The sequence below is a fragment of the Anser cygnoides genome, chromosome 17 (genome assembly GCF_040182565.1).
Source record: "Anser cygnoides isolate HZ-2024a breed goose chromosome 17, Taihu_goose_T2T_genome, whole genome shotgun sequence".
NCBI lineage: Eukaryota > Metazoa > Chordata > Aves > Anseriformes > Anatidae > Anser > Anser cygnoides.
In genome coordinates this window covers 13,178,183-13,206,165 of record NC_089889.1, presented here as the reverse complement: position 1 = coordinate 13,206,165, position 27,983 = coordinate 13,178,183, and the positions used below count along the sequence as shown (strand labels likewise).

General features: G+C 41.0%; 1 protein-coding gene across 4 annotated transcripts in view; it reads left to right on the top strand.

Moving 5' to 3' along the window:
* Nucleotides 1-27,983, top strand: part of MED13L (mediator complex subunit 13L) — a 191,383-nt gene that overhangs the window by 116,344 nt on the left and 47,056 nt on the right. For all 4 annotated transcript variants that reach the window (XM_066978764.1, XM_066978766.1, XM_066978767.1 and 1 more), the window contains 3 exons: nucleotides 22,207-22,352; nucleotides 23,617-23,811; nucleotides 24,187-24,378. In XM_066978764.1, the coding sequence (XP_066834865.1) occupies nucleotides 22,207-22,352; nucleotides 23,617-23,811; nucleotides 24,187-24,378 (533 nt within the window). The remainder of the gene's footprint in view (nucleotides 1-22,206; nucleotides 22,353-23,616; nucleotides 23,812-24,186; nucleotides 24,379-27,983) is intronic.

The window sequence follows — 27,983 nt, the reverse complement described above, 5'->3', positions numbered from 1 at the left end:
GCCAGTGCTGGGAAATAATGCCATTTGATAGCTGGAGGTGGTTGGTTTAGTTCAGTGATCAAACACCTGGTTCTGGCAAGGTATATTTGTTGTTAAAATCTGTGGTTTTTTTCCTCACCTCTGTCAGGAGGAGCTTGTTACAGAAAACCTGCCCGAAGGAGAATAACAGTCATAGTTGGAACAGAAACTTCCCGCTGGCGTGGTGTGGCAGGCAGTGCAACCACCCGAGTGCTGTGAGTTGACAAGGGTTAAGGCTTGCGGGGAGTCCTGCTGCAGTCATCTTGGATGGCAGGAATTACAGTGAAGTTTTTTTCTCTTGTCAAGAGTTTTCAATGAAGCCAAATCCCATAAAGTGGTTGAATTCAACTTTTTTTGAACATCTGTGTATGTTTTTACTCGGATTTTTTTTTCTGCTGCAAATCTACTTAAAGTTTTAAAATTGAATATGGACTCTAACAAAAGAATTAATATTTTCCCAGGTTTATACTGTTTTTTATCATTGGTTTAAAAACAAAAAAAAAATGAAGGACCGTGCTGTGAGATATAGGGTGGGAATGCAGGAAGAGTAATCTACTAAATCTTTTTCTGACCACCCCTAATGCCTCTATGCTATAAGCCTTTTTTGACCAAGACCACTTCTTTCTGTAAGAGAAGAAAGGATGGTTCTTTCTTGTGTGTCACACAACACAAAGGTAATACACAGTTGTTGTAAAAAGACTATCAGAATGAAGTGTAATAATCTTCTACCCCTTCCTCTGGAACAAAAAGGGTCAAGTCATGTTAGTGTTTAAACCTAGCTGCTGGTACTGCAGAGCACTAACTCCAGGAGTCTACAACTTACACGGGGCTTGGGGCTTGTGTGTGCCTCCCCAGTGCCACACGTGGTTCCTGCAGCGCGGTGTTGCAGTCAGTGCTGACAAGGAAAGGAATCGTAGACCAACCAGTTTCTACAAGTGACCTAAATAATTCTTTGTTCCTCAACTCAGCTATGTGTTGCTTATTGCACGTGCAACATTTAATAGGATCAGATAATATTGAAGGCTCGTGTTTCTCATAATTATCTGTTTAACCTTGTGATTGAGGGTAATGTATCTTCTCCATCTGTTACTCATACAGCAGAAGTAGAACTAGTTTGTTTGGAGGCTGTTGGCTTAAATGCTGATGAATAACTGTGAGAAGCCATGAATAATGCAATTAACTGACTTTGAATCATTCTTAAAGGTAAATATGGTTATTGATGCAGGCCACCAGTATGACTTCTAGGCCAGGAAATTGCAAAGCTTTATTAATTCTGATAGATGTTTTGCAATCATTGTGTGAAGGAATTTTGTAGATACAGTTTCAACTTCCATGTTCTGAAACTCATCACTGCACTTCACACTAATGAGCAGACTGGGGAAAGAAGCCAAGAAATTAATGGACCATAGAAACTAAATTACCCTTTCAACCCTGAAGGAAGTCTTCTCTCATACTCAGCTCATGAATTGATCCTAACACAAGGAAAACAGAACCTGCTAAAGCCATTTGATGGCAGTGTCTTGCCTTGGTACTAAATCTACATAGTTTTTACAAAACCAGACCATGCTTTGTTTCTAAATAATTTTCTTAGATATAGATTTCTTTCACACTTTTGCATGTAATAAAATTTGCCCTCTATCTGAACTGATTTTTTGTATGCTCTTTCGAATTGCTGTGGTTGCTGGAAAATTGAAATCCTTTCTGCTTTATGAAGAAAGGTTTAGAAATGGAAATTTTAGGGGTAGCTTGGATCAGCATTGCATGACTTGTGATTAGTCTTCGTTAGGTTATGGAAGAACAAATTGCGAGGAAAATCATAGTTAACTACAAAGTTCTCATGAGAGATGTTTAGGTGCTTTAAGAATCTTGGCATTGTTTGCTTAAGAAAAAAATAAAGCAGTATGGGATCCAGTCTGTAATTAGTTTCATATGGTTTAATTCTTTGGCAACAACTGTAGTGTGTACACTGTACCCAAACAGGGTTATACATTACTTCCTACCTAGGCATTAGAAGTTAGCTACAACACTGGCTGTTACTTGCTGCAAGGTGGTGTTTTTATAGTCACTGCCAGTGTTCCTAGTACCAGGCATTTCTTTCATTACACGTCTTGCTCCAGTAATTTTGTGCTGCAAAAAGTCATTCTCCTCCTCCCCAAACGCAGACAGACATGGTGTTTCACAGCTGGCTCACAGTTTTGGTTTTTCACTTAGATGACCTTATGCTTACAGCTCACGTATACTCTATATGATAATTGTATGGGTACTTTTATGGACTGTTTTTAATAGATAAGTATGGATGTCTCATTTCCAGTAGTTGCTACATGTGAATTTGTGATAAAGATTGATTTTTTCAGTCTGTGTATGTCAGAATTCCTGCTTCTAACTATTGACCATAGTGACTGAACAGCTACAACTACTGGAAGGTCTTCCTCTACTTTGTATGTGAAGAAATGAACCAACAAACCTGCCCCATCCTACTACAGCTTAAATGTACAAGAATTATTTTTATTAAAATGGCTTAAAGCACTTCTGAACAGAAATAATTCATGCTAGCAGAAGGTAATGCTTTGCTCATGTAGATTCATCTGTGGTGGGGCCATTGCCAGCATCGTTACGTCTGTGAGGAGCGGGGGTAATTGGAGCTTCCTTCTTCATACCAGCAAATGCTTTGATGTGTTGGCTGTGTCCCACTCGTATTTTACACCTGAAAATCATATTGAAGTGTTCCATGCTCTTTTCAGCTTAAGATAAGCAATTGCATTTATTCTCTTGGTTTTTCTGTTTCTTCTTTTTTCCCCCCCAAGAAGAAATCAGTGAAATGGATCAGAACTGACTAAATGTCTTGAATGAGACGAGCTGTATCCGTTTCTTAACTCTTTTTATGACTTTAATAGGAGTACCATAATGAACAGCTTCTGCTTAATCACTCAGTCTTCCACCAAGTCTGAAGTAAGAAGAGCACGATGCTCCTTCCCTATCCATGAAACCTCTCGCAGAAGGGCCTGCACCACATTCGCTTGGCAGTTGGAAGCCGCTGCAGAGCTGCCAACCCCTCCAGCTCCCGCGGCACTGCTGCTGGCAGGAAGCAGCAGCAGAATTAGCCAGAATTTTCCATACCGGGCTCTGATTTTGAAACTGACTGCTTGTGTGACAAAAATAATTGTCATGTATGAATATGAATTACATTTGCGAATATATATTTACATTTTTATCATTGAAATGTTTCTTCCTCTGAGCAGATACTTGTTGAAAGCTATATTTATGTAAAATACAAATGTGCAGCTTTTTGCATAATGTTACAAATTTTTGAAGAATGCATGCACACTGACAAAACAAATTGTCTCATTACCGATACTCATGGCAAGTTGCTCCATGTCTAAACATATAAAATGTTCACAATTTTTGTCATATACTTAGTATTGGCCAGTGGAACAAATAATCTAACGCTTCAAATGTTAATTTTAAACTTCATTTTAGGACAGATATTCTTCTGTATTCCAGAGAAGCCTTTACATTTTCTCTGAAAGCCTCTCGTAACTAAACTAACGGTGTCTTAAAGATGGAGAAAGGCTACAGGATGTGTAGGAAATGCAGGGCCTCAGAGCCTTACGGAGCAGCCAAGTGCCAAGGAGCCACAAAATCACTCATGTCCTGTTAGCTCTACTGCTTGGTGGAGGGGAGGAGGGGGGTTGTTACTTGAAGACTGAGAAACTCCTATTGAATTGTTGCTGGTATTTTGCAGGAAGATAGCATTTAATAACTTAAAACTGGTGGTGGGTTGGGCTTCAGTCAGGTGATTGAGACATGCCACAAGATCTGCTCCTTTCAGCATCATAACTGTTCTGCTCTTTTTTTTTTTATGGGCTTTATGAAGTTGCTGAATAAGCTTCATTTCTTGGAGAGAAGTAGATATAGTTGGGTTAAGTTCCATCCTAAAGCCTGTGTGACTGGATTGGATCAAAAGTTACAATGATGAGAACATAAATACCTTCCCTGCCTCTGGTCTCTTGATTGTATTGTCATCCAGGGCATGCTTCAGGTCTCCCCTTTCTCTCATTAAATTGTTAGTCCTCTGGTTTTGCAGAAATTTTTCAAATTCATTCATTCATATATTTTGTATTTTCTGTCTTGAGTGGAAATGTGATCCTTGTGGAATCCTACAGTAATCAGAAGCGAACATTAAGAGTCATTACATCAGTACAATGTACAGTTCCAATGCTTTTTCAACATTGCTCAGGTGTTTTCTTTAAACTGATTGGCCTATGGCATCTTATCTTAATCTGCAGTAGAATTATTATTCTTTATTCTTCCCTTCTGTCAACTTATTACCATTAAGGAACAATTTATTACAGTTAAGGAAGTACATGAAGTTACTAATAATTGTAAGTGGCAGTTCTCTGTTCTTTGTGAAGAGATGTAGTTTTGGAATATATCAGAATAAAATAGATTTTCCTGCTACACACCTACTTAGGGTATTCTAAAAATTTTATTTAAAGTCATGATGGGATTACTGGGCCATAGAAAGTTATTTTAAGAGCAATTTTTAATTCTTTTACTCCTATGTAGCTTCAAGTTCAGAAAGGGAATTTCTTCAGTGACATGAGAGGTATTACAATGGAATTGTTTTTCATCTCCTTTGTCAGAGAGGAAGGTGGTGTTACCAGGTATATGCTTAGTTTAGTCTGTTCTTACCGGAGAGTTAAAGAAAGAAGACAGAAATGTATGAATGCTGTGTCTAACAAGCTGAGTTCTCAGCAGGAATGCAGCAAAATCTTTTATAGCTTCTGACATCCTATCTGTTTGCTGCTCTTGGACATAAAGTACCCCTGTGATTTTCATTGCAAATACATTACCGATAATCAGTCGATCCACTTTGAATCCGCATTCATAGTACTCATACTTACAAATACTACCCCAAAACATGCCTACTAGTGTTACCCCTGTGATGAAAGACAGCACGTTTTCAATCTAGCAGTGAATGAGACTGCAAACACCAGCATTTTCTCTGAACTCCAGAGTTCCCTGGCACCAAAATGAAGGCACTTGGGCATGAGATACCTTTATTCTGAGCCCTGTGACAGTGGGGTGACTCTTGGGGGTGGGCAGGGTGAGGTGCCCCAGTCCCTGGGCAGTGCTGGGGAGGGCCAAATATGGAGGTGTCTGAGCAGTGGTGTCCTTGGGGGAGGCGTCACCCCTGTCCTCTTGCGTTTTGGATTTAAATTCTGGAGGGAAATGCAAGGGAGGACTTGCCTTTTGGTAGGTAGGGGTGATTCCCCAGGGCAATCCTGGCATTCCTGTGACAGCAAGGCTCCCAAAATTTTTTAGGACATAATGAAGACACTCAGTATTTTTTTTGTGCATCGTGTCTGTTGCTGCCTTTAACAAATGCTATCTCTGAATCTCACAACCCTCTGTAACACCTGAAACCAGTCTGTTTACAGTGGGATTTTTGAATAGGTCACTAACCACCAGCAAAGAAGGCCTGTGTCTTTCTAATAGTTAAACCAGGTGGGTAGCCTGCATATTGAGAAAAATCATACATGCTAAAGGAGAAGGTGAAATAACTGCATACATTCTCCGTTCCTTTCAGTCATTTTCAATGTTGGTGTTACTAAGCTGTTCCACATGCAAGACCCCACATTAAGCTCTCCGCTGTGCCTTTCCCCTTTGCTCTTCTGCTCGCACATATTTACGTGCCCTTTCTCTACAACACTTGAATGCATCTCATGCACTAGTTGATTGTGCTCGAAGAAAGGAGCTTGATAAAGGTATACGTGCAGGCAGGTATTGAAGTGTGTGATGGAAACCTGACATCTCTGTGGGAACAGCGTTAAGATTATGCAGGCTATTGTGCTCACATCTTCAAAAGCCTTCTTGCGTGCCTTGTTTTCCCTGATAGAAATCAGGTTGGTGAGCAACCCCACCATTTATCAGAATATTTTCAAAAGGAAATGACTGCCTCCTTTGTAGGGTGTAGAAACACCACATCGCAGAGACTCCACCTGTCTTCAGATGTCAGGATGAAGAAAGAGCAGTTTGGTGTTACCAAGAAACTTCTATTTTCTGCTGTTAGCTCTTTTTCCACCGGGGCAGAGGGCAGGATAGAGGTTATAGCTACTGGGATGCGGTGGTTCTGGACAGCTCGGGGTTGATAGGCAGCACTAGAGAGCAAACTGAGGGCTTGGTGAGGCTGAATGTTGCATACAGTAATTGTCTGCACCACCGAGAAACAGCTGTGCCAACACAAAGACAGGAGTCTGAGGAGGCAGCAGAGGCTCTGGCTGATGTTGTGGCAGGATTTCCTGGTAGTGATGACATTTGACCATTTCTTTAAGCACGTTGGGTTGTTTCCAGTTGTCAGCTCTTTACGGCACTAGTTCTTTTCCATGGTAATATAGGTGCTGGGAATGCTCACAGGAGTGATTCCTGGCCCATTCCAGGAATCCTGACCAGCCAGCAAAGAAAAATATTTTCAAGCTGTTTTGCTCATTCTGAGCTGCAGTGAAATGGCAAGTAACAGTGGTATAAAGCATGTTGAGTCGGCCGCAGCCTGGGTACCGCTGAGCAGACAAACCTGCGTTAGGCAAAGTTACGTCAGGTTCTTTGGGAGGGCCGGTGGGGATCAATGCAAGGATTCCTGGGGAGCAAAGGTTCTGCATCTGGTAATCTGAGCATCGCTTCTTTGTAAATAAACCGCGTGCGCTTTTATAGGGGATGGCGCATTGCTTTGTAGGACTTGCAAAAGCTAGAAGCTTGAAAAGCAGGAGTAGAGGAAATAATAGAGGTATAACTCCTTTTCTTTTGGTTCCCTTTTATTAATTCTGTTAGGAGACATTTTCTGTAAAGCAGACTGAAAAAACTTGGATCGTGAAGCCACAAATCATACTGAAGGATATTAGCGTGATTTCAGTCTCACTCATTTCCCTTCTCCCACGTTTACTGGTAACACCTGTGTTTTCTCTGTTTCTGGATTCTTCAGGAATAGGATGGCAATGGTAATAGCTCTAGCAAGGACTTTAGTTGAAACGTTCAGAAATTTTGGCAGGCTGTCAAGTTATACTTTGGGGGGGGGGGGGGGGGGGAGCAGGAAGGTGGAAAGAAGAACCAGAACTGGGAAGCCGTTATTTATTTTTTCTTCACCCTGTAATTCAGTCAAAATTCAGCAGTATTTAATTGAACGCGTGAAGAGAAAGTTTCTGACCTTGAGGGAAATCCTGCCAAATTTCAGTGACTTGTTGGAAATAATGAAGTCTTTGGGGTTTTCAGAAAGCTTTCATGAACTTTGTACAATCTAAACACTTCATAGGTATGCGTCAGTCTAGCTGCTTTTCCTTCCAACAGCACATGCAGACAGCTTGCAGAGTTCAGCTGTTCCCGTGATTTGGATTTCCTTTCAGTGCTTTACCTGGCCAGGCTGGTTTGGAGATCAGGGCACGCTGCATCTTTTTTCCTAGCGTGCTGCTGATCTGTGGGCTTGTGTTGTCTGCTGGAGCTCAGAATTACCCCTGTGTACATCTCTGCAGACAGGGGCTGGATACAAGCAAGAGCAGCGCGCCTTCTGCAGGGGAATTAGCTGGCCTAAGCTAGCTCTCAGTTGTTGTAACTCCGCTTCCACGCCTGGATTGTAGTCGTTCTGAACTGTTGTTCCACACTTGCGAGCAAACACGTGCCATCACCACAATAGCTGGTAGCACAGAACCAGCCTCAGTTTGAACCGTCTCATTTTGCTACGTGGGTGAGAACTCGGTACGAAATGAGTGGTTGCAGCACATTCCTTCCTACGGAATTGTTTGGACTGGCAGCGGTCCTGAGTCAGCAGTATAGATGGCAGTAGAGGCTCAGGCACTGGGCTCGAAAGAGAGGAAGCCTACTTAGGGCTTACACCCAGTTCTCATGCGTTTCAGAGCAGAGAGATCCGTAACTCTCTGCATTTGGCTTGCTTTGGCATTACCACAGCTAAAGATCGCAGATGAATAAGTGATGCTGCCTTCCCTTTCTCTGGTGGTCATTGGGCTTCGCGGAGTCACAATTGGATGGGTGCTGCTCACCAGAGCCTTCTGCTTGGTTCAGCACGCTCTGCAGCACGATTTGTAGTTCCTTTCTTGTAAGGCACATGACTGGTATGCTTGGCATTTATAGAAAACAGTTCTCGCCACAGAAGTGTTTTTGTGTGTGGTGGTTTTCAGCAGAAGTTTCAGCCAGAGACCGGTTTTTTAATACAAGGGAAAAACTGAGGAGGAAGTAATTTGTGTTGTAAGGTTGCTTGGTAGAACTGAAAACAAGAAATCTTGCATTTAAAATGATAGAAGGGTATTTTTTTCCTTCTCACATTATTTTCTTGAATTGTGTTCTCAGAACATATGTTCTTCGGTTTTCAGATGATCCGTTTATCATATGTCTATGTAAATGTTAAAAATATTATAATACATCTTGGACAGATGTACCGAAATGATACCTTCCTTTCATCTGTTTAAGCTCTATTCATTTGAGCCTCATGTAGTTTTAGGGGGTGTTTTTAACTATGGCTTATTGCAAATAATTTTTCTTTTCAGATTTTGTGCTTGGTTGGGCAGCTTATAGAAAAGGCGACTCATTTTCAAAGGTACTTTACTGGTGTAGCAGAGAAATCCCATGTTCATTCTATTGCCATTCAATGTGTTATTTTGAGGGAAAGCAAATGTCCTATCCAATTGTAATATCAGTGAGATTTCGAGTGGTTTTAATAGGAAAAAGTCATTTTTCCCTCTCTTTAGGAGATACTTGAAAATAATTTGGTATTAAAGATGTTGTGGTCTCTGTGAAGCGATATGAAGTGACACAGTGGGACTAATTTCATTAAACTAGGTATGGGAGCTTGACAAGAAGAAAATAAATCCTGATCATGGAAGAGTAAACCTAGAAGGAAAGTGGTTATTAAAGAAATTGAAATTAAGTCAAAAAATGAGAGGTAAACAATGTGTTACCTTAATTAAGTCCAATTTAGTGTTAGTTTAAATATAAAAGAGCTAGAAGACAAGAAGACCAGGTGCCATAGAGAAAAAACACTAGTACCAAAGAAATTGTCATGGAAAAGAAGAAAACTTTCAGGAGGTAAATAGGAGCTGCAGAGGTAGGAAACAGGGAATATGATTGACTAAACTGCAAAGCTTTGTTTTATATTTGTTAATGCACTTCCTTCTCTATTACTAGACCTGAGTTGTGTGCCACCCGTTTCAACTGCATTCACTCTTCAGGGACATCAAATGGGAGCCAGCATGTAGACGCTAAATTATTTGGAGAGGATTCAGTGATTGACTTAAATGCAAAGGGATTAATTGGTCTCTAAACTAGTCAATTAAAATGTACTCTGAAAGTGGAAAGATCACAAATGCATGGCAATGAATAAATTAATGCATTTTTCAAGGTTTTAGTATTTTCTACATGTTGTTTAATATGGTTTTGGATCATAAAATTTATTCCATGAATTGCGATCATACTGCATAATGGGTGCGTGTGAAATAATTTTCCACAGCCATCTTCTCGAAGCACAGCTGGCAGCAGGCTTACAGCATTATGTTAAATGTATATTAGTAGGTATTTACATCTTCTGCAGTCTCTTTTACAGATGATACAGCAAAGGATGACAAATTTTCTCTGAAACCATGCCATAAAATGAGTCGGGTCCAGCTCTCTCCAAAAACTCAGGCCCATCAGGTGTAGCTCATTAAGCTTTATGCTCTTCAACAGGAGGGTGAAGGACATCATACCCTTAGCCAAAAAAGTGCTCAACTCCTTGGCTCTTGACTGAGGTGTGCAGCACTAAGAAATGCAGGGAGATTTAAGTACTTTGGGGATTTTCTTGTTGTTTTTAATTCAGTCGAGGTGTAGGTGTTTTGTGTGTTTTTTTTTCCTTTTAGGGGACAGAAACGGCATTCATTTTATGGTAGCGCTGTCCTCTGGCTAAATGTGAGAGTTTGGCTGCAAGTCCTAGGAATATTAAAGCTCTCTGTCAAGTTTCATATCACTTCATGTTCTGTAATTCAAATGCAGGCTTGGTGTCCTAGCTTTATAATCATGTGAAGGTATCAGAAGATTTGTTCTGGGAGAGAAACAAACACAGAGGGGAGTCACGTCTTCCCACATATGCCATTGTCATTTTGAAATTGATCTGGGATGGTCACAAGGTAGCTCGCTGCGTGCTCGGGGAGCCTGCCCGCCTCTGCAGCAGGGAGCTCACAGAGCTGAAGTTTACCTGCTAGAGAAACTAAAAAATGGCTAATACTGGAAAACAGATAGATGTATTTAATGCCTGATGGGGTTTTGTGGTTTTTTTTTGTGTGTGTTCAGTTTTATGTTAAAGATTCACATAACCTTATGATATAATGCATTTACTTGTATTTTTTCCTTGAGGTGCCTGTTGTAAGCAGCTGTTTGAAGGTATAAATCAAAACTACATTGGTAGTTTTTAGGTTTCTTCCTAATTTTTCTGTGTTGAAGAAACTAAGTAGTGTTGTTAATGTACTTTGTGTGAACGAGACAGATAAATGTAATTTCATCTTCACTGAACTTAATGACAACAAAGTATGGGCTTATGTCCCTTCTTTCCCTTCCAGTTGCCCTATTTGTTCAAGAATATTCTTTCTGAATGGCCTTAATCTAATATAATGCTACTTTGGATAATAGCATTCAGCTTTCGTGGGGGTGAAGAGAAGAACGGTGCATTAACCTACATTAGCAGACAGCAAAAATAAGCGTCTGTTCAGAAGCCTTGCTGAAAAGAGGAGTGGTATTTGATATGCTGTGTTTTTATTTTTATAACTTAAACGTCAAGTGTGCTACATATTTGTGGTCTGGTATCTTCTCTGTGGTGACAGAGCCTGTGTGCATGTCTGGAGAGCATATTTGTGAGTGATTGAAAAAGTAATTTCAGTTGAGATCCAGCAAATTAATTGTAGTGTCTATTAACTTGTAAAATACTATGGATTGATATTACTGTGCCAGCTCTTCTTAAATTAGTCAAAAAGCAACGACAAAGAAGACTGCATGCTTTTTAGAAAATTAGCTTCCATTATTATTAGGGACATTTGTCTTTTTTTTTTTTTCCAGAAGACCTCAGGTTTCATTAATTTGAGCCCCATTTTGGGGATTTATCGATAGCAATCTTATAATCTTTGAAGATTTGGAAAACAATAAATTGAAGGCTGGACGCAAGCCATCCATCTATTTCAAGACGTTGCAAGGAGGAGTGCTGAAGTAGCAATGTCTTGTGTCTGCTTCACTTTTGTTCCTTGTGCTATTTGCCATCTGAGAATCATTGTATGTTCACCTACTGTTTCCCCATATATTTTTTGCTTTCTGCTAAGGTAGCTATAGGATCAAGGCTCTGTAGCCTTGTTAGAACAGTACTGGGGCAGTTTTCTCAACTAGGTGTCCCCACACAAAGAAAATGTTTTCTTGGTTACTGAAAAACCGAGAGCTATGTTGTACAAAGATGCCCACATATATAAAAAAAACATTGTGGTATTTCAGATTTTACATACATAATGATATAGTAGCTCCCCAGAACGCATACAGTAGTGTTTACCTACGTCCTAGTATTCGCTCAAGTTGCAGAGCTGTTGTGAGCGATGGTTGTTAACAAACTGCTATTGAGCTCAAAGCCTTTTAGGGCAGAATAGAGTTGAGCACCTGAAATTTGTAGCTTTCAGAGCAAACTTTGACATAACCATCCAGATATAATGTGTGTTTGATTTTGTTTACTTTTTCCTTTGGAAGATATTTTGTATTATCCCATGTAAAATGTCTGTTCAAAAATGTGTATTTTTAATCTTTGGGAATGCAGAGCAGAGATGGGTTTACAGACATAGTTCTGACTTTGAGTGAATCTGTGCCACAAGGGTGTATTTAAAAAAAACAATAAAACTGTCTAACATGGTTTTGAATTGCCACCTAATAATACCAAAGGACTGATAATAACTTATGGCTTTGCTTCCAGAGTAGTAGTAATGCTACTTAATGCGCTTACTATTATGAAAACAAAGCTCCTAGTGTAAATGTGGCTTGATACTCATACGTACCTGTGTGTAAGTATTCTTTTCCTTTACAAGCTGAATGTGATTAGATCACTACTGTGCCTCGGTGCGGTACGGTGATAACTGTGTGCCACAGCTGCCAGTGGCAGAGCAGTGTGACGCCGCTGGCAAGGGAAGGAACGTCGCTTTCACCCGCGGTGCAGCTGCTGAAAACGTCTTTCTTGGGGACAGTGGGAAGCCTCCTTGGCTCCTTCAGCTGCCCTGGGGGTCCGTGACCCGCGGGTGGATCGCCCTACGGATGCGCTGGTCAGCGGTTTGATTGCAGCTCACTTCATGAGATGAAGTAATTGAGAGCTGTATTATCTGTGGTAAAATTACTGAGGGAAGCGTAATTCAAGGGAGATCCAGAGTTTAAACTTTGCAGTACTGAGCTGTTGAGAAAAGGTCAGTTTATGCCTTAGGCTTAAAAAAAAAAAAAAAGGTTGGCCAGCCTCCATCAGCATTAGTCAGGCTTGTTCTTGATTTTAGCTTATTAACATTCAAAAGGATTTTTTTTCAGTCCTGGTCTCCAGAGCAGAACCGTTCATGACAATTCTGAGGTGATGTTATGCCTGCATAGTATTTAATAAAAAGCTAAGAGAAATAGCACAAGAAGAGTGCTTTTTTGGGATACCACATGTTACCTAACATGTAACTTACTCAGCTACCATGAGTATTATGTGTCACTGTGGATATATGTGCTGAGCTGGCTGCATTCCTGTTTTAAAGAGAGGTCTTCTGTGGAAATGAATTTTCCCATGGAGTCTGTTTTAAACAGAACAGAATGAGTCAAACAGGGAAGGCAGAGTAATGATAAGGCAGGTCATAAGGATGGGAACAGTGGTGATTTTAGAAACCGTATATACAGTTTTTCCTGATGTCGTTCTATTGAGTATGCTAGGGCAAGAAAGCTTGCATCCACATCGTGACAATTTTCTAGTTAACTGTCATTCATTATTGCCAACTGGGCTTTTGTTTTCAAAATACCTGGTAAGACTGGTACTGTTAAAAGCAAATTCCTGTTTTTTTTTTTAGTTTTTTTCTTTTCCTGTGGAAGCTTAGAAGTTTCAGTGAAATTATTTGAACATTAACTTGAATATCCCTTTAATAACCTTGGTTTCTTTTTTTGGTATGTTTTTGGATTTCATTGTAAAGACTATATCCGTTCTTGCAATAAGAATATGGTCACAACTACTTTTATTTCCTAAATAGGCAGGATCCAGTGTCTTATCACAGTGATTTGATATTCGTAATGCACGTGATAAACTTGCAGAATCATTTTTTTTGATAATGCAAATCTAGATAATTGAAAACAGCTGTAGTTCTAAGTCAGCACTACTTTGAACTGCAACACAAATAAAAAGAAAATGCATTGAGTAATCACTGGTGCCTCAAGCTGTCCATTATGGTGTTTGGGGAGTCCAAGGGTGGAGTGCTGCCTCTGACACTTACCTGCTGCTAAGAGAAGAACATTATTTGGGATTTCACTGCAGAAATTTTATTTGGTAGCATACAAAGTACCTCCATTGTGTCGCTTTCATCTGGCATTGAATAGATTTAATAAAAATTGGATTTAATTAAAAAATCATTATTCAGCTTTTTTTTTTTAAGTATGCTGAATCTCTTTTAAGTTTATTTCACTCTGGTAGAGTGAAACTATTTCTCTTTTTGTCTCATCTTCTTATCTGCAGACAGTGTATTTTGTAACCTGCAGCACCTTAAAAGTTCCTAAGTGTTAACTGTTAGCAGGCAGATGCACGCAGTCTCCCCGTGCGTGGCCGCAGCGTTTGGTTTCCTGCTGTTTGATCTGCAGGTGGCACGCTTCTGCAGAGCAGGACGTCACATCGCTTGGTCTGAATGCGCTGTGCCACTAGTCCTGAAGTGCCAACTGAACAAACTTACTCTGATTTTTAACTGGTTCATTTTTATATTAGCAGGTATATTGACCAGGCTTTTCTTGCCATCTGTCATTGTCCCCTATTTCCACATACGTGGTGTGAGGATGAGCCTCATCCTTGGCTTTCCAAGGGCTTTCAGTATTCCTTCTTGCCCCAAGTGGCATTGATGGAGATGAAAAGCAGGATTCGTCCCTGTGTGTAGTAAAAGGAAAAACTTAATAGTGGGCAGGCAGCCTCATGTCCAATTATTCAGGAGTGCTGTGTTAACCTGGGTTATTTGTTCGGTAACTATGAGCAATCTAGGAATTACTGCAGTTCATCTTCAAAATAATAGTAATGAGATTTTGATCAGAACAGCACATTTTTGACAAGCCGCATGATACACACGTGTGCAGCTAGGAACAAATCAGTACATTGCCATGTTCAGCATGCAACATTTACCTAACAGAGAAAAAGAAGGTTTTAATTTTGAATCTGTATGGGAAATGTGCATTTGTTATGGTGTGGTATTTCATTCAGAGGGCGGAAGGAATAACACTGCCACTTCAGTTGTACCTGGCAGAAAATCTCAAAATGCTGGTGGGCTGGGGCAGCTAACTATAGCTATACCGTAAAAGTTTGCCTATTTCTGTAGAGGTTTAAGGTAAACTGGGGGGCTAGTACTGCAGAACATGTTCTTCCCTCTGCAGTTTGTGTGGCAAAAGCTTGGTGGTCTTCCGTCCACACAGGGGAAAACTTCTCCCCGAAGCCGGAGTGCTGTCGCAGTGCAATATTCTTACAGTGCCGAGTGCTGCGCCGCTGCTCCGTGTATAGCCCCATCTATCTTTGTTAAGGTCACGGGGTAAAAAAGAAAACAAACATGGGACTGTCTTAATCTAAGAGATCATAAACAGCCAGTGCAGAAATCGCAGAGCAGCTTATAATGTGTTTGTGTTAAGGTTCCATACGTTGTACGTGCCCCTTCCTCCAGCAGAGACCCGCAGCGCGCCTCGTAAGCAGAGCCTCTGATAGAATTACTCCTCAAAGCGCTCGCTAATGCAGTGTGCAGCAGTTTCCCCTTGACTTCGTGGAGGTGTTCGTACCGCTGTTAGCCTTGCCGTGCTGCAGATTGATGTACCCATTTGAAGTATAAACGCCCGTGTCACCTCGCATACGTTTCTGCGGAGGGAAGGACGGCAGGCTGTGAGGGGGGATCAGGGAGAGCATCTCCGTGGTGAGGCGTGTTAGCCATGGCAAGAGGTTTTGTCGGTGATGCCTGAGGAAGCGTTGAGATAATAAGTCTAACACAAAAAGCGTTTAGATAATGCTACCTAAATGCTTGCTGCCTTGTGAAACTGCTAGCACACTGGAAAAACGCTACAGGTAATTAATATTTATTCCGAGTTTCTGGGTGCACATCTCATACATTTAAAAAAAATTCCAGCACAACACGTGAGTCGACATACTGACGTACAAAACGTAACCACCGAAAGGCCTGGGCAGTGCTGGGAACTGCAGTTCTCTGTGCATGCCCCCCTGCCCCCAGAGAGAGAACGGGAAAAGAGAAGTTGCCAAAGCAGCATGATCGAATCTGCAGCTCGGCCTCCCGTGTCCTTACTGTCTGCCATCCCACCGTTGGTGGCTTGGGGCAGGAACAGCTACAGACACACAGATTGTGTTCCTTGTGTAGTGAGGTTTCTCCTGGGGTCAGTTTTCCTTGCACAGGAAGAGCAAGGAGCAGGCTCTAGGTTGTTTCACCTACCTGCTGAGGGGCTGCGTCTGAGGCCACAGCACAGGGAACCACCGGCTCTGGTGGGCTGCCGACCACCTGCAGCAAGGCTGTTGCATCCACGGAACTCGTGTGTTTGTCCATGTCTAGAACTGCTTTCCGTTCTGGTTTAATTGTGGTTTCTGCAGAAATGGTTACAAATCACACTGTGTTGCTTAAATGTTTGTATATTGCAGACTACTGAAGCTGCACCTCTGAATAATGCAGTTCGTCTTATTTCAGCCTGGGCAATGCTCGCAGTCCATCTGCTAGGCAGGGGATGTTACGGGTTACTTGTGAGCACGAGAAATACCACGGAAATGTTTTGCTTCTCAGGCTGTATGTACACCAGTTATTAGACCGGACAGGTCCTGGTCTCGAGAAGGGGCCTGCAATCATCCCGCCTGCCTAATTGCTGCATGCTCCCTGCTTGGCTCCGGGCAGTGGCAGCTAGCACTCGTCCAAGGCAAAGCCTGGGGAGAGGTTCTGGGGCTAGCATGGGCCAAGGGTTTCCAGTAAATCAGTGTAGATAGTGCCTCCTTTCGGGGGAGAGATGAGGAGGGTTTAACTGAATGATCCTCTGGCTGTGCCATTTCCTTTAAGGGCCAGAAAATGGGTCCTGGCCTTTCTTTTTAATTAGCTGCTATTGATGAAGTCTCAGTTCCAGGTCCTCTTCTGCTCTCGCAGTATGTGTGGAGAAGCTTTCTCTTTCAACACAGCTGCTTGGCAGGTCCCTGCAGCACCAGTTGCTAAATTGCACCATTGTATGTCATGGAGAAGTGTCCTGCTGATGCGGGCGCTCTGGGAGCGCACCATTGCTCGTTTAAGGATGAGCATAGGCACTGGGAAAGGTGTGACTTAAATACCAAAGCAAAAAGCCTCTTTTCTCCATTCCCAGTACGTTCAATCTGTAGTTGGAGGAGCTTTGTCAAATTCATACTTGACTGGGAACGTTTATATCCAGATTATTTACAAAGAGGTAATCTTCAAACTGGGCTGTTAATGTCCCGACACATGTTCATGCATGTTGGGAGCTGTAGGTGTCCAGACACTGCCATCTCCTGCCCGGACCATTGCTGTGACCCGCTCGTAGCTGTCCTGCTGCTTGAGACAAACCAGGAGGAAACCATCATTATGTTCTTGCTCTTACGTTCCCAGTTGGTGCAGAGCCTTTTCATGCCCTCTTTTTTGTAGTCCACATCAACCAAGTGATTAGGAAAACACACCATCATACAAATGAGGCTAATGCTCATGGCTTACTGCTGCCTCTTCTTAGATCGGGCTCAGGCTTGATGATAAAGCTATTTTGGGGTAACTGTGATTTGGGGACTTCCAGATCCCAACCCTAATTTTGAGGGGAACTAGAACAGCAGTAGAGATTATTCTTCATTAAGCAACAACCAAAAAATTATTAAGGCAGTCAGTGGCTTTACTGACAATAGCTTACACAGTAAAGGAGAGAAACGCGACAGCCAGCAGCCTGGCAGCTTGAGCTCAAAGTTCTGGTGGCTGTGTTAGGAAGGGAAGTTTTGAGGTGTGCTCCAAGAGAGCAAAAGTGTACCCAAGACTGGGGTTACATTCGTGATGATAAACAACCATTTCAATAACTGTACCGGTGATGAGAGGGTTTGAGAACACGTAATACGTACAGTCTTAATTTAGAGTAAGAGATGATAACATTTGTCAAAGTGCTTCATATAAGCCACGTGTGCATGTTCTCATTTTGTACATGCATTCAGAGCTCAGTTACAAAATGCAATTCTTCAGCTTTTTTTTTTCATTGAAATTAGTTGTAGGGAAATAAGCTCTTTAAAGTTTGAATGCAGACTAGCTCATTTTCCATCAGGTATTTATATAAACCTACTACATATGGGAAAAGTAAGATAATAAATCCATCAGATGTTCTCCTTTCTCTGCCAATGTTGTGTAGTATAAACCTCGTCATGTTTTCATAGTTCTCATCTGATTTTTATATATACATAAATTTAAACTCATGTATTTCCTTTAAGTCGTTTATAGTAACGGAGGGAATGGTGTTCAGAAAGATTATGGGAAGCCCTAAACGTTAAATTAAAAAGAGATTTAGGTACCTTTTAGGTATCTCAGAAGTTATTTAAGGGAATGGAGGTCCCAGAGGAAGTATTTGAAAGACAGTTATTGCCAGTTGCAGGTGATGAGGTGCCAAACTGAAGGTCTGATAAATGTAAATAGTCTTTATTGAAAGGATTTTCTGCGATAAATCTTGTTTGCTTTGTATGGCAAATAGAGGAGAAAACAAAAGTACCTGTAACACTTAGGAGGACACAGATGTTTGCTTGTGTTACAAAAAAAAATTAGATAACATTGTTATTTCTTTTGGGGGTTTTCCTTATCAATTTCCTTGCTCTTAAAGCATAGTAGGATTAGTTTCCTACACAAAGAACAGATTCAAACTAAGTGAAATGACATGGAATATTTGTCACTGTGGAATTGGGGTTTGATTTTTTTTTCTTTGTATTTCTATTAATAGAAGCCTTTTACTTAAGCAACGACTTTAATTTTAGTAAATAAGTCTTTCTCAGCAAATAGATTGGAAATAGTCGTTAAAGTATATGCTCAAGAATTTGCTGGCTCAAGACCACAGTGCTCAGCATTCTTAGAGCTTGGCCTAAATGCGGCTACAGCTGGAAATAACACAAAATATTCTGTTTGGGAATGTGACATCACAACTGCGGCAGCTGTCAGTCTCCTCTAAAGGAAAGAGAGGTTTTTGGAAAAAACACCTGTGAAAAGGGGATGATGATTCCTGCATGGCTTAGCAGAGGTACCATATAGATTTGCGTTCTTTTAAGATGCTTTCAATTTTTATAAAACAGGGTAAAAGAATAGGTCTTATGAAAATCTGTATTGAAATTTTGTGATGGGAAATTGCTGCAACTACCACTGGCTCTGGTGGCACTGTTTGTATGCCTGAACCAAAAAAAAAAAAAAAAGGAAAGGAAGGAATTAAAAACCTTAAACCCTAACCTGTAGCTGGCTGAGTAAATCTAGCTGAAGTCTTTATCACAGATATGTGAAGTGTAAGGTCATAAAAGTATCACTAAGCATTAAGCATTTCCACTTAGTACTACCCCCAAGGCTGAAATAACTTTGAATGCTCCCAACATTTTTCAATCCATCAGATGCTTAGGTCCCCTGATTCCTGATGGGGAGCTCCCAGGGGCCGTGTGGCACGCTGTGCTGCCTGGCAGTTTGCTCAGGATGGCCACCCTGCTTTTGCCCTTCCACCTGAGGACGCTTTGGCCCTTCTTCCTTTCATCTGCATAGCAATACAAGCTCAGAAGTGTGATTGTAAAGCTAGTCTCGTTCCCTGCGCAATCCATTAATCCATGCAGAGAGAGCGTGTAACACAGCTGTTGAAATGTGGTAGTACTTGTGTTACTGTGCTTGTTCTGAGCCGCTATGAATTGGCAGCTCAGGGTGGCGCAGCAGACTTCACAGAACAGGGGAGATGGCCTGGAAGCCATTTCACGGGCCTCTCTGGTGCTTTCTGATACTTCAAATGGCAGAGAGACAAGGAAGAGAAGGTACAGAAACTGGCAGGTTTATGAATCTGTTGAGATTGTAGAGTGGGATTCCAAAGCCTGACAGCTTCTGTTTTTGAATGTGGTCGAAATGCATTTAAATATCAAAAAGAAAATCAGTCTGAACATGGCGCTGAGCATCTCCAGATCTCCAGCCTGATGTGCACTGTGTGGAGCTGTTGTACGGCGCCTTCCTTAGCCCCAGGAGAGCAGTAGGTTGGTCAGCAGCACAGGGCATGGATAAAACACGGTTGGAGGGCTCTAGCGAGGACTGGAACAACATGTGGGTTTTAGAGCTTTAGGCTGAAGTACGTAGGTCTTGGTGTATGTCGAGGTGGTTCTGAAAAGCAGAGTTTGAGAGCTCAGTCTGCCTGTGAAGCCTGGCTGTTGGTAAATTTTCTGCGTGAATTTCATCCGGCAATGTGTCTTGTCCGCAGCGAGGGTGATTGCTGCAGCTTGGTATTTAAGGAATTGTGTGAAATGTGCTAAAGTCAGGAATGTCAGCAGGCTGGGGTGTACGTGCCTGAGCGGAATACATCACCGGGCGCTGACACTATTTTCTTGAAATAAAATTCCTATTTGTTACTCAAGTAAATATTTTACTCAGCATCTGCCAGAAGCTTGTTGGGAGTGTAGGAAGTCCCCAGGCCTTGATCTTTACAATTTTTGTCTTGAAAGCTGATCGTGTGGCACCGATGCTGGCACTGGAGGGAGCATAGTGTTCCCGTGGGTGCTGGGGGCCACCCCAGGAGGAGGGAGAAAGGCTGAGGAAGAGGAGCAGGAGGGGCAGCAGGGTGCAGCTGTGCCTGGCGGGTTCTGTGCTCTGTGCGTGCCTCGTGCTGGCCGTGCTCTGTCCTTCACAGCTCGAATGTGTGCTGCTGGCCACGCTGGTGCGGTTCTTCTGTCATCTGCCGTGGTTTCGGGAAACTAAACCGGACCTAGTACTGTATTTGGGTATTTTTTTGGTCTGTAATTAGTTGGATGCTCGTTTTCTTTATCTGAAGCTATTTCATTTTCTGAACTTAATGATTAATTTCAGTGTTAGCTGATTCTCTGAAAAAGTTAGTGAGACGTATTCCCTTCCCTGGAAAAACAAAGTCATCTTTTGTCTCTCAAACTCTGGTTTTGTCTATTTCTTATTCTGACAGTGTTTATGGTCAGTTGTGACTGTTGCATAAGACGGCACGTGATTTGTTCATGCCAGACCTCTTTGCAAGAGGCTTGAAAGGGTCCCTGTGTGGTCCCAGAAGGCTATTTTTCCTGCAGTTCAATAGAAGACAAGCAAGACTTTCACAGGCAAACACTGTAGGACGCTTGCAGAATCAGGAGGATTTCTGTGTAATATCCTAAAGACAGGAGTTGAAAATGACTCCTTTACAAATAGCTTTGCTCTCTCCTTTAGAGAGGCTGACCTGCTGCACACAGAACTCATTGCAGAGATTATCCTCCCGCTTGATCTTACACCAGATTTCTCAGCCTTTTTGATTTAGTAGGATCTTCTTTATATTCAAGGCTATTGTCCTATGTCAGGGAAGTAACGGGTTTTGATGATATAGTTGGTCTTTTATTTTTGTGTTTCTTGGATGTGCACAGTCCGTTCTTGTTTGTTAGTTTTTCCTTTAACATGGGGCAGGAAAGATGGGCGGGTAGGAATACCTGGGCGCATTTTGTTCCTCACCTCCCAGGAATTAATGTGCAGTTCACTTCTACAACACTGATGATAATGTGCAATAACTTGAAATTTTTTTCCTTTGTAAAGATGGAAATGTACAAAACCCTTTTATTTCATAGTGTTAAATAAATGCCCCAAAGTGCCGCTGGGTACAGAATGGTAGCACCAAGGAAGTCTCGCTGTTCTCTTTCACTTAAGGAACATTTTCTCTCCAGATTTTCTCAGCTGACCATTTTCTGTTTTCCTCTGGTAACGTTTGAGGCTTACAGATGGCTAACTTGTGCTATGGGGTGAAAACTTGTCCTACACAATGTGTGGAATCATACCGAGATTTAGTGAGATGCAAACAGCCTCCTGTTCCAGCCCATCAGTGCTTTGTTTAGAAATAAGTGACAGTAGTTGAGCAGTTGGTTGTATTAAATACTGAAGCGGAATTGCTGCAGTTGCCTGTGTTAATCCTTTTTGGTCAAGGTAGTTAAGGTGGCTTGAAAATGATGGCTGGTTCTGTGTCAAAGCCAGCAGCTATAAAACTACGTGCAGCTATTGTATGGGACTGAAAAATCACCACGTCATTACCACTTCAGCTCTGTAAATTTTTCACTGATCACAATGATAAAAAGCATGAAACACAGTTGTGCGTTTTTTTTCTTGTGACTTTGTTGCAAGGGATATTTAGGCAAATAGTTGGCAGTGATGAGAGTTACTTAATGGGTAGAATTAAGTAGGAAAGGTTTAAATAGCATTCACTTTAAATCAAGTTTAATCATCAGTAGCTGATCCATTGTTCATTTTAGAACATTGCCAGCTTCTTGTAACAAGTGCTTTTATTTTCTCTTAATGGAGGTTCTCATGAGGTGTTGTACAAACATCTTTCCTGTTCCTTCCCTACTCCCATTCAGCTAGAATCAGTTTCAGAGTTAATTTTGAAGAATTGCTTTTTCTTTTTGAAGACCCTTATTTTTACCTCTTAAATCCTGGTTAAAGGCCTGTATGTTTGTAATGATCTTATTAATTGAAACAGGCAGGAAAACGCATCTTAGAGGGAGGTGCCAGAACTGTTAAATAGCTGTCCAGGGAGAGGTCATTCTGTTGTACAAGGTCATCGGTCAGTCTTTCACCCTGCACTCAGTAGCCACAAGTGACAAACCCTAAGAGTGTATTTTGAGCCAGTTTGGCCTCTGAGGCTATGAAATCACTCCTGTGAGTTCATTAACATGCTAATTAAACTTGTTTCTTTTTTGTCTCCCTGCATCTCCAGTGAACATTTGTCATGTGCCTTCACATTCTTTCTTCATGGGGAAAGCAATGTGTGCACCAGTGTGGAGATTGCTCAACACCAGCCAATCTACCTGATCAACGAGGAGCATATCCATATGGCCCAGTCCTCACCATCGCCATTCCAAGGTAAGGGAGGTAGTTTGGGAACGTTATGTGCTTATCCTCACTGCTGTGTGGCTCTTGGTGATGTTATCTTCAGAGATGAATTAAAATAAAATTAAGGAATTCTTCAAATAGCTCAAATTTCTTTTCAGAAAATTGTGGACATGAGGCAAAATGTTGTTAGGACCTCAAAACTATAGCTAGCCATGAATGGTGTGCAAATTTTCCAGAGCTTTCTGTTCATTAATATTGTTTCTGAAAGTACGCATATGTAGTAAATAAAAAGAAGTGTATATTTTTTGTTAGAGGACTTACTATTTTAAAACGTGAGTGCACTGATTCCATTTTCTTGCATGGTGTCTAGGTCAGTGGGTTCAAACCCATAACTTTAATACTGGAGGAATACAAATATTAAGGAGGAATGAAGGTACATAAGAAAGAATGAAAAGTCTGATTATATATTTGCCAGTGTAAGAAATTAGGGTTTTACAGAATTAAGTTACAGCTTCTTAAAATCATGATGCAATTGCAGTGCAGCTCTCTACCCCCCAAATTTAGAATAATTCATTCATTGAGTTATACTGTTATTAGTCTGAAATTGTAATTTCAAAGTAATCAAAGCAAGAGATCTTTATAAAGTTAAACATTAAAGAAACACACAGAGATTAGAAAATGAGTGCTTATAGAAATTTTGTTGAAAAATGTTTCATTACAAAATGTGAAGTTTTGGCAGAAGTGTAGACACTTAAATCATTTAAGATTTTATTTCAGTGAGCTAAGTTGATTAGTCTCTCCAATCAAATATAACTAAAAGCAAGACTGAGTCTGAATAGAAGTATCTGTTGTAGAGCAACTAGTTTTCTCTGTTTGTCATGGCTGTAGTCTTCTTCAGGTACTGCTGTCTGTATCCTTTTTAATGCTGAGAAGGCCCGAGTACCATGTGTTCTGGTAAAAACCGTATTGTTGAGTATCTGTCTCCTATTACTTCCATATATGAGCATCCCTTTGCCATAGTGAGTGTCATTCCAGTACACTTGATAACTTTGGTGTTGATATCATTAGTCTAAACTGCAAAAAAAAAAAAAAAATGTTTTTCAGCTCAGTAAGTATGCTAATACGGTGTCATGAAGCTTTAAATTCATGACCTTACCTGATTTTGCAATGGCATTTCCCTGAAGACAGCTCCTTAAATCAGCACACAAATGGAATAGTGAGTCAAGCTAGGCACAGAATGGCTGATATGGGTGAAATATACATACTGTAGGCACTGTTGTTTCTTATTTTGCAGTTTTGGTGAGTCCTTATGGTTTGAATGGTACACTCACGGGCCAGTCATATAAGATGTCAGACCCAGCAACGCGTAAGCTGATGGAGGAATGGCAGTATTTTTACCCTATGGTGCTGAAGAAAAAAGAAGGGATGAAAGAGGAAGAGGAGCTGGGATATGACAACGATTTCCCTGTGGCAGTTGAAGTCATTGTTGGTAAGTTTCAGTATTCTGCCTGAAGGATTTTGTTCTTCCACATGCTTAAAAAAAAATCTAATTAATCAGAAACAGCTATTATAATTTTCCTATCTTCTCTTGTAGCTCTCTTGACACTGGAACATCTGACTAGTTATCTTGCCTCAAGCTTCTTTACTCCCTGTATCCCACATGCTATTATTCACATTATCAAGCTACTTGTTTCTCCCTGTACTGGCTGTAGAGGGTTGAATGTTTATTAGTATGTGAAATTCCTTAGCTCTTTGTATTTCAGATAAGTTTTGTCTAATTGACATTGAAATCAAGTGGAAGGGACTAGGGCTGCTGAATATTATATGGTATGTTTAAGACTTTTGTTTTTCCATTTCTTGGTAGGTGGTGTAAGGATGGTATATCCTTCAGCCTTTGTTCTCATCTCCCAGAGTGACATCCCCATGTCACAGAATTCTGCCAATACTGGAGGCCATATAAATGTGGGACAGCAGGGACTTGGAAGCATGAAAGATCCTGCTAGTACCTGTGGGATGCCACTCACTCCACCCACTTCTCCAGAGCAGGCTGTTATGGGTAAGCAATACGCTCAGCAGGCTGCAGTCATTCTTCCATTTTTGTGTAGCTCATGGTGGGAGGAGAGTGTTGATTCATTGTTGTACAAGGGTATAGTGAACATACAGGGATATGTAGCTCATTTTGTACAGAGCTAGAAATAGAGCATTTGACTAGTTATTTGTGTTGGTGTAATAAAAATCTGCAAATACTAGCTACTCTTTTTACCCATGACAGTTGGGTTTTAATTAGAGGCCAGTCAAAAGAAATGCACAAGTCTCTGGAACTGGTGACAGAGAGCTGGGCTTCCCAAATGGGGTCAGATAGGGGCTTGCATCATCTGCAAGTGGCACACAGAGCGCTGCGTTATACCTGCATTGTACCTATTTTGTCTGGGAGGAGTATGCCCCTTTCAAGCGATTGGATCCATAGTAGTTGTAATCTTGGAAATTATCCAAATATTTGGTAGATAGGGTGCTAGATCCTCAGTATTTTGCTTCTTAGAAATAAATACATATATTCTGTTGCTCCTCAGAAATGAAAATAAATATACAGTCTGTTGTCATTTGGGATACAGATGAGATCTTCACATTAGTTGTTGTTGGGGTAGTTATGCTGCAACAAATTCAGGATTGCAGTTTCAAGTGAGGACTAAGGAATAGAGGAGTCATACATTTGTGTGCAAACAAGGACTTTGGAATAGAGGAGTCAAATGTATGTTTGTGTGCAAACATCTAAGATGATGAAGTAAAAGAAAAAATGGAACTACCTGATACAGGAAAAAAAGAAACTCTGACTTTTGTTCAAAGAATGTTTTCAAGGCATGTTTACAGCTAATATTTTCTGTATAGTTTGTCTTCTGAACATACTTTTTACGAACTTGCCAATTACTAACAGAATCACAAAATAGTTGAGGTGGGAAAGGACCTCTGGAGATCATCTCGTCCAGTCTGTCTGCAGAAGGCAGGGCCAGGCAGAGCAGGCTGCTCAGGACATCGTCCAGTAAGGTTTTGAGTATCTCCGATGTCAGACACTTCACAGCCTCTCTGGACAGCCTGTTTCAATGGCTGACTGCTTTCACAAGAAAAAGTTATTTCTCATGTTTAAATGCAATTTCCTGTATTTCAATTTGTGCCCACTGCCTCATCTCCTTTCAACGGGTACCACTGGCTGGTATCCTCTCTGCTTTCCGCAGCAGGTATTTATCCACATTCCTCCCCCAGCTTTCTCGCAATCGCCTTGTAACTTTTCTTAATAATGATTTCACAAGCAATGGCATGCTTTATGCTTTGCAAATGAAATTTTTTTTGGAATTGAGTTCTCAGTTCTCAGATTTTCTCACTTAGCAAAATCACTAGAGACCACTCCCCACTGGACAGCCTTCTGCCAGAGGCCTCTCAGAAACATTTCAGCCTTTATCGCAGTGGAATCTTCAATACACATCTGTCAAGGAGCATCTGTTCATGCTGCCCAAAGTACATGAGCAGAATAATGGATTTAAACTTTATTTTTGAAAGTATTTGAAGCAGTTGCAAAACACTAAGTACATGTGAGGGTACTTTTTTGAACTCATTGATTAGTGTCTGCCACGACAGAGCAGTAGACGTGTCAGAGATGTGAAGTTCCTGCGAGTTTCTGGGAGAGTAAACTCCCAGATGGGGCTGAAGAACCCTTTCAATACCCTCGCTGAGGTCTAGGGAGCTACTGGGCTGGCTTAGCACTTAATAGATACCTCTGTCAGATGAGGAGGATCGATCTCAATGGAAAGCCCAGGAAAATCATCATCATTTCCACTGCCATGGAAGTGCTTGTCTATGAACAGTGCTTGTGTATGAATACAATAAAAAATATGCTGTATCTACTGCTAATAATTCTACTCAAGTAGAATGTGAGATATAAATTCACCTCGAATAGTGTTTTTCAAGGCAATTTATAGCTTAAATAAGCGAAAAGCAAGTTACTTTATTAGTAAGTAACTGAAGCAAGACAATCTACTTCTAAATAATCTAGAGATTGTTAAAGTATCTAATGCAGATTAAAATGTGAAAAATTGCCATTGTATTTTTAAATTTTTCAGATCCCTGTGAAATTTACATAACATCACAAGCGAGTTCAATGCTTGTAAGCTATTAACATCTAAAAAATGTTCATACTGTTTGATCTGGCACCCACAATTTCTGTCAGATCTCTGCTGTTGTTTAGGAGGGCAATATGAAACTGGTGCCTCCCCAGTGAATAACGAAAGGATTCCATTATATTGTATCATTTACCATTTTAAAAGACCTTGACAAATCGGAGAAATGGATTGGAAAAACATGGCATGCTGTTCGGAATTGGTAAATGGGATACATAAACGGGGTTAATCTGAGGCACATGAATAATCCTTCAGTTCTGCCCCGGACTGGTAAAAATGTGGTTGTAGTTCCATGTCCAGTTTTGAGCACCATTATTAAACAAAGATGTGGACACACTGGATGGAGTCCAGAAAAGCGCAGTACGAATGGTTATAGATTTTGCAAACAGGGCCCACAGGGAAAGATGGAAAGAATTGAGGTTGTTTAGTCTAGAGAAGAGAAATTTGAAGGAGAGACAGTGAAACAGTCTTCAGAGACATAAAAGGGAAAAAGACAAATCTTTTCTCTGCAACCAGTAAGTAATGAATCTAAACTAGAGCAAAGCAAATCTAGGCTAAACATGGGGAAAAACTTTCTCTGAGTAAGGATAATTAAGTGTTAGAATAAATTGGCTGGTGGGAAGCTACCATTAGCAGAGAGGCACGGGGGTTTTTTCTTCCTTTTTTTTTTTTTTTTTGCTTTTCCTTTTTCTTTTTCCTTTCTTCAATTCAATTTTTGATCAGGGATGAAACAGGATAGACTAGATGATCTCTTCAGGTCTCTACCAAGCATACTGTATATGATTGGGTCTAAAGTATGGAAAAAAACAATTTGCCACTGAAACTAGGGAACGGGATTTTTTCATGTGTAGGAACAAAGTGCAGCAGTGGGATTGCGAAGTGACCACTGGTGAGTGGCTGTTTGCCTCCTGTTGTATGTACACCATTATATGACAATTATTTGGATGTACGTGTGTGTTCCCGTATCTTGTCAGTGATTTTCATGGCTAGAAATTAGTGTCAGAGTATGAGAACGAAATGTTTGTGCCTGCTGCGAAGTGCCATTTTGTGCTATGGCACGTCTAGCTGCACTATGTGTATAAACATACTACAGAATTTTGGAAAGCAATAGTTAATGCACTCAAATGTAATTTCAGAGCTCTGGTAGCCCATTAGTTATCCTTCTTTACCTCCTATCCCCCCCTTTCCATTACACTATTTTTGCCTAACCACCATTTGTAACTGTCCTGCTGTTAACTTACGCAACGTGTACGTGTTCACGCAGTTTGTTTAAATATACACAGCCCCTCCTGAAAAGGAGGGCAGATTTGCTAATTCTTGAAGTTTTGATCCAGTTTTTATGTTTTTGGTTTTTTTTTATTACCAATCTGTCATGTTCATAAACAAAGTAAAACACTTGAAAGCCAGTGAAACAAATTGTCAGAGCCTCTGGCCTCAGCATGTCTGGGAACATGTTTCTGACTGCCTCCTTTTTATTAGAATTCTTTGCCAA